Source organism: Nicotiana tomentosiformis, chromosome 4 (assembly GCF_000390325.3).
Source record: "Nicotiana tomentosiformis chromosome 4, ASM39032v3, whole genome shotgun sequence".
In the NCBI taxonomy this organism is placed as follows: Eukaryota; Viridiplantae; Streptophyta; class Magnoliopsida; order Solanales; family Solanaceae; genus Nicotiana; species Nicotiana tomentosiformis.
In genome coordinates this window covers 61,208,737-61,216,302 of record NC_090815.1, presented here as the reverse complement: position 1 = coordinate 61,216,302, position 7,566 = coordinate 61,208,737, and the positions used below count along the sequence as shown (strand labels likewise).

Sequence of the window (7,566 nt, the reverse complement as noted above, 5' to 3'; positions counted from 1 at the left end):
ACAATAATGATAATAATATTATCATTAAGTTGTGAAAGGTACAACTATCGCATAACGAACGACAAGCTTATTTTGTATTTAAACGGGTAGCATCTCCCCTATAATCCTTACTTCCTCCAAATTCAAGATAACACCAACAACACAAGAACACAACGATAACAACATATATGCATTATTTTCCAACCTTATATGCACAACAGAATACTACAAAATAGCCCAACACACCCCAATCTCTTCATACACAAAACGACCACCGTAGTAGTGTCAAACAACCCGAAAATATTACGACGAACTACCAGCCCACCACCCTACATTTATGTGGTGTTTCTCCACACCCTTCCTCCTATAAAACACCAAAAACAGTAATAAAGCACGCAGCCCAACAGCAACACAAAACAGTCCATAAAACAATCCGCTACAAGTGAATAACGCGAACTCACGGCTTTCGATCACCGCCCCGTGAGTTCTTACAAATAAAGAACGACATACCATGCATTTATAGCAGACAAAAATGGATGAAAGAGAGCAGTAAAATTACCTTATTTGTTGGATAACTCAGCTCCTATCTTGGTTCTTTAAACTCTAGGTTTTTTCTCCAATTAGAACTTGAAAGGGAGAGAAAATCAAATAGGGTTTATGGGCAATTTTTGGGAGGTTTTTTCAGAGCTTATGTCTGGTTATTATGCCCTATTATCAGTATAATATATGTAGGAAATAGGCCTTTAAAAGTCCTCTTTGGACGACCCGAACCGTCCCATTTACGGACTCTCATTTAAGCAAGTAGGTGACACACCTACTTGTCACCTAGTATCTTGCACAGTCTCATAAAAATGCATATATCTCTCTCTACTCCGGTGTCATATTGACAAATGGTTAAATACGTTAGAAACTAGACTCATAGATCTTCAATTTGATGGGTGGAGCTGTCACGCCCCAACCTCGGGAAGCGCGACCAACGCTCAACCGAGTGAACCCGGCCAAGCAAGCGTGTTAGATACTTTCTACCCAATTAACCCATGATCAAGAAAAGACGTGATTTTATTAATTATACAGTAGGAATCTCATTCATACAATACTAAATTATTTCACTAGACATTGCGCCTTTAAGTCTCAAAATACACACTTCTTAAAGTCTGAGAGGAACAAGTGATCAACACAGCATATACCTGTTTAACATTCCCAATACCCATACACAACCCATATAGTGTCTACAGAGCCTCTAAAGATGCAAAAGAGAGTAAAGATGGTGTCGGCAACAAGGCCCCGGCTATACCTCAAAAAGTGACCATAATATAAATAAAAAGTACAATACATGACCCCGGAATGAAATGGGGCTCACCGAGCCCGCTGAGAAGAGGATGCAGCACTATCTATGATCAACATTGTTTGTTATGTACCCACCTGCATCCATTTAAAGATACAGTGCCCCCGGCAAAATGGACGTTAGTACCGTCGAATAGCACTAGTATGTATAGCTAAACACCAACTCAATAGAATGAATATTAATACAAGAGGAATAGTCAAAAATTCAATAAGAGCTTCCAAATAATATTAAAACATCAATTTAAAGGTCACATAAGTTTTCAAGTCAACTTCCATGTTATTAGATTGGGTGATCTTTAGTGCCGATATTCCACAATTCACAATACCTCTTAATTCTTACACGGAGTCCGATCTCGGCCCGATCGGCTAGGCCATCTCATTAGAGAAATTACCACATTTTCATTATAATTTCTAGCACAGTGCCGCCATGTGTGCGGCATAGCATCCAATCACGGCCCGATCGGCTAGGCCGTCTCACATAATACGTTACCATTTTCAGTCAACCATCTCACATCATACTTCTTTCATATCTTTCAATTCATTGGCACTAGTGATCACGATTACAAAGTCATTCTTAGCACTTAGCCATACTTCATAATTCCAGGCCCCTTTTCCACATTCAATATCATTATCATTATCAACAACAATAAGACTTCCCATTCAAGACATTGAATTCACATATGAGCAATTTGGGAATCTTAGGCACACAGAGGCTTTTCATACAAAATGGGCATAACAACCTTTATTTCGATCTTGACAGGAAGTCTTAACATTTCTAACACATATTCTATATTTTTGAACACATCCTCAATAACAAGATAACATAATGAAGCATTTAGAAAGAATATTGAACTTACATACTTCAACACAAACACATTAGAAATCACCAATTCTATAATGATCAAGGGCTTACTCAAATTACATGAACACCGTGAGATTCAATTCTAAGAAGAATGGGGGTTTAGCCAACATACCTCAATTGAGCTTCTTAAAACTCTAAGATGTTCCAGATTATTAGCCACTTCAATCTATTTTAGCAATATAACAAAATCGAACCAAAATTAGGAAGATGAACATGATTTTAGCTCATTTGAGCATATTATCAAACACTAGTTGTGCATCAATGTTTTAAGCCCCTTTTTGTGGAAGATTCCATCTTTTCCCAACCCACTCTCTACCATTTTTAGCTCATAACCTTCCCACATACTTCAAGGATACATGCATGCCAGATAACAACCCCCACACCCAATAATTGCCTCTCTAATTACCCCATTTTTGCAAAATTTCTAAATTGAGATCTAGGACATAAGTTCTTACCTTTAGGGTGAAGACTTCCTTTGTTAATCCTAAATGATTGAGCAAGAATTGATGGATAATGGTTGAAGGTTGCTCCCCCACTCTAAGAACTCTCCCTCTCACTCTATAATTGTCTATGGGGTGTGTTTTAATGGGATTGGGTCAGGTCTAAAAACCCCAAAAATGAAGCTCAATAATTGATGGATAGTCCGAATAGTCCGCTCAATAATTGATGGATAATGGTTGAAGGTCGCTCCCCAACTCTAGGAACTCTCCCTCTCACTCTAAAATATCAGAAATGTGCTCAAAATGGTCTGTGGGGTGTGTTTTATTGGGATTGGGTCGTGTTTAAAAACCCCAAAAATGAAGCTCCGGAACGGGTTTTGTGGTCGCATATGCGACCGCATAATGGTTATGCGGTCCATGAAATGACCGCGAATATGGGGGGCTAGAAATGGAAAAGAACTGATCTGGTCTGCGGTCACTATGCGGCCCGCAGACCTGTTCTGCGGTCGCATAATGCACCGCAGAATGGTTTTGTGGTCACATAGTGCACTGCAGAACCTCCCTCCGAAATATCGCAAGGCATGATATGCGACAAGAATGTGGCCCGCGAAATGGTTATGTGGTCGCATAATGGCTGCGAAATTAGGCATCAAAAATGTCCCAGAAATCTGCCCCACTTTGCGACCAGTCTGGGGTCCGCAGAGTGGTTCTACGGCCGTAGAATGGGCCGCGAAAATGCGTACTTCTGCCCAATATTTTTCTTCAACTCCCAGCGCACCGATCAATCCAAAAAGTCCGAGCCGGGTTTTTAGGAAAAAATTTACGGGGCCTTACATCCTCCCCCACTTAAGATCATTCGTCCTCGAATGAGGGTCAGGGTCTACTCTTAGCACCTTATGTAACTCAGTTCTCACACCCTATACCAGTAACCCCAAATTTAACTAAATCTTTATATATTCAAATATTTCGCCAGAGTTTCCTTTGTAACTAGGCCTATCCACCTGTCAGAGAGCCCCAGAAACACATCTTACAAACATATACAGAATCCAATAACATAACATAACTCATACCCACACCAACCGTGGCCTTATGTAAACAACATGTAATCAAAAGGAGCACCTTTACATTAACTGAACAAGGGATACAAAATTCTTAGGCAACAGGTTCATAAAAGAAAGGATTACACAGCTATTCAAATAGGTAAGGATACTTCTTCTTCATCTCTTCCTTGGCCTCCTACGTGGCCTCTTCAACCTGCTGGTTTCGCCATAACACTTTCACGAAGGTAATTTCTTTATTCCTCAACTTTCGAACTTGTCTATCAAGAATGGCAACTGGAATCTGTTTATATGACAAGTCTTTATTAACCTCAATGGGCTCAACCAACACAAACGCTGACGGATCTCCAACTACCTTCTTCAACATAGACACATGGAATACCGGGTGCACTAATGACATCTCGGGTGGTAGCTCAAGTTTGTACGCTACCTGACCGATCCTCTAGATGATTTTGTATGGCCCGACATACCTCAGACTCAATTTCCCTTTCTATCCAAACCGCATAATACATTTCATGGGGGAACCTTCAAGAATACCCAATCATCTTCTTTGAACTCTAAGTCTCTGCCACAAACATCCGTAAAGGATTTTTGACGACTCTGAGCAGTTTTCAACCGCTCCTTAATGATTTTAACTTTTTCCATAGCCTGATGCACGAGGTCTGGCTCTATCAACTCTGCTTCCCCAATTTCGAACCACCCAATGGGTGATTTGCATCTCCTACCATATAATGCCTCAAATGGTGCCATCTATTTCTAGCATAAAAGTTATTATTATAAGCAAACTCTATGCGTGGAAAATGATCATCCTAGTTACCCTTGAAATCAATAACACAAGCACGCAACATGTCCTCAAGCGTCTGAATAGTCCGCTCAATAATTGATGGATAATGGTTGAAGGTTGCTCCCCCACTCTAGGAACTCTCCCTCTCACACTAAAATATCATAAATGTGCTCAAAATGGTCTATGGGGTGTGTTTTAATGGGATTGGGTCGTGTTTAAAAACACTAAAAATGAAGCTCCGGAAAGGGTTTTGCGGTTGCATATGCGACCACATAATGGTTATGCAGTCCACGAAATGACCGCAAATATGGGGGCCAGAACTGGAAAAGAACTGATCTGGTCTGCGGTCACTATGCGGCCCTTAGACCTGTTCTGCGGTCGCATAATGCACCACAGAATTGTTCTGAGGTCGTACAGTGCACCGCAGAACCTCCCTTCGAAAAATCCCAAGGCGGGATATGCGACAAGAATGCAGCCCGCGAAACGGTTTAGCGGTCGCATAATGGCCGTAAAATTGGGCATCAAAAATGCCCCAGAAATCTGCCCCACTCTGCAACCAGTGTGGGGTCTGCAAAGTTGTTCTGCGGCCACAAAATGGGCCGCAGAAATGCATACTTCAGCCCAAAATTTTCCTTCAACTCTCAGCGCACCGATCAATCCAAAAAGTCTGAACATTGCAGTTACATTTGACCCAAAGTTTCAGTAAAACTTACGAACGTAACTTGTGATGACTTTTATCGATCTTTGTTCCAAAACTTTCTTGACTTCAAAACATAACACACGACTATAATATGACTAACATAACTCATAACATAACCTCCTAATCATGTTAAGCACCCTAGTGTAACCCCAAACGTACATGTTATAATATTCCCAACTTGTCGACTTTCGACGAAATATTATTTTCTTCAATTCCTGTAGCTTCTGAACCTTCCAACCCTTTTTGTACTTGTTGTTCATGATTTTCAACATTTGTAACCTCCGAGGTAACATGATAACTTACTTTATATACTTCCAAAGATGATTTCATTTTTGGTCTTACATTAGTTTGCTTTCAACATACTTTTACGTACGAAAATATATGGTGTAACATTCTTCTCCCTCAAAGTTTAAAGCAATTCTCAAATGCTGCTCGTTCTCCTTCCTACTATATCATCAATGAACACAATGATAAAATAATTTCAGCAAGGTTGGAACACATTGTTCATCAAATGCATGAAAGTTTCTGGGGCATTAGTCAAACCAAAAAACATCACAAAAAACTTATAATGCCATAACGAGTTCTGAAAGTAGTCTTAGGGATGTCCGAAGCCCTAATTATCAACGAGTGCTACCTTGATCTCAAGTCAACCTTCGAGAACACCCTGGCACCCTGATGTTGATAAAAGAAATCATCAATACACGCTAGTGGATACTTATTCTTAATGGTCACCTTGTTTAACTGATGGTAGTCAATACATATTCTCATAGACCTTCTCTTAAAAAACAATACTAGTGGTGCACCCCAAGGTGGCACACTAGGCTTGACGAATCCCTTATCTGGCAACTCCTGTAACTTCTCTTTCAATTCCTTCAACTCAACAGGAGCCATGCAATATAGTGGAATAGAAATAGGTTGATTCTTGGTGCAAAATAAATGCAGAAATCAACATTCTTGTTGGGTGGCATGCCCGATAGGTCTTCACCCAACACATCTGAAAACTCCCTCACTACTGGAACTGACTCAACAGTAGGAGTGGCAATACTAACATCTTTGACAAAAGCTAAATACGTCAAATATTCCTTCTCAACCATCTGTTGAGCCTTCAGAAATGAGATCACTCTGCTAGGAGTGCAACCAAGAGAACCCTTCCACTCTAACCTCGACAACACGTCATAGCCAATGTAATGGTCTTAGTGTGACAATCAAGAATAACATGGTACATAGATAACCAATCCATACATAAGATCACATTAAAATGTACATATTTAACAATAGAAAGTCTACCATTATCTCAAAACAACAAATAATGACCACACATGATCAATATACTCGATGCACCACAATGGAATCCCCAACCGGTGTAGATACATGAATAGGGGTAGCAAGCAAATCACATGGCATATCCAGATAAGAAGCAAAGTATAGTGACACATATGAATAAGTAGAGCAAGGATCAAACAATATCAAAGCATCTCTGTGGCACACAAAAACAATACTGGTAATAACAGCATCGGAAACAACAACCTCGGTCCTCCCTGGAAATTCATAGCATCTGGCCTGACCTTTACTTAACCGAGCTCCTCCTCTAGGACGACCACGTCTTGGATGACCTCCACCCTGTGTTGGCTGAGCAGGTGGTGTAGCAACTAGAACATGAATCATAGTATGTCCTCCCTGCTATCCCGAATTCCTGCGAAGACGTGGGCAGTATTTCTTGACGTGCCCCAGATCTCCACACTCATAACAACCTCCGAACGGAAATGACTGCGAGGTCTGAGTTGGACCCCGCGAACCAGTATATCCACAAGATGAGCCCGGTACCGATGAGCCCTAAACGGATGGATCGTGATGAGAACTCTGTGCTATAAGTGCACTGAATGGAGATTGCATAGAAGCCCCTCGATTGAGTGGTGTTGAATGTAAACTGGCCAATAATAGGACTCTCCCAAATCAACCTCTGCCTTGAGATGAGGCACTACCATAGCAACCTAAATGTCGGGACCTCTTGTCCCCCCTACATCATCTGCCTATTCTCACTGACGATGCGCTCAACACGATGAACTATCTCCACCACCTGGTGAAATGAAGTCCCAGTCTCAGTCTCACTATCCATAGCAAGGCGAATATTAAGGTGAGGACCCTCAATGAACCTCCTTACTCGCTCCTCCTCGGTGGGAGAATCGAAACAGTAGCATGATGGGATAGCTCTCTAAACCTCATCTCATACTCAGTATCTAACATCTAACTCTGCTGAAGGCACTCAAACTGCCTCCTTAGCTCCTATCTCTTTGTGCGTGGTACAAACTACTCCAAAAAGACCCTAGAAAACTAAGCCAAGGTAAGAGGACATGATCCTACGAGTCTGCCCAGCTTATACACATGCCACCACATCTTGG

General features: G+C 41.2%; 1 protein-coding gene across 1 annotated transcript; it reads right to left on the bottom strand.

Annotated features, from left to right (window-relative positions):
• Nucleotides 1-3,861: 3,861 nt before the first annotated feature.
• LOC138909781 (uncharacterized) lies at nt 3,862-4,433 on the bottom strand. Its single transcript, XM_070200996.1, has 2 exons — nt 4,221-4,433; nt 3,862-4,038 (listed from the first exon to the last, which is right to left on the bottom strand). Exons 1-2 carry the CDS (start codon nt 4,431-4,433, stop codon nt 3,862-3,864), a joined length of 390 nt encoding a protein of 129 aa, XP_070057097.1.
• Between the last annotated feature and the right edge of the window lie 3,133 nt (nt 4,434-7,566).

Excerpts from the sequence above, each read along its gene's own strand:
- LOC138909781 (XM_070200996.1), bottom strand. The coding sequence starts at position 4,433 with ATGGCACCATTTGAGGCATTATATGGTAGGAGATGCAAATCACCCATT. Across the intron at positions 4,039-4,220 it reads AGTTCAAAGAAGATGATTGG|GTAGTTGGAGATCCGTCAGC; the intron begins GTATTCTTGAAG and ends ATGTTGAAGAAG.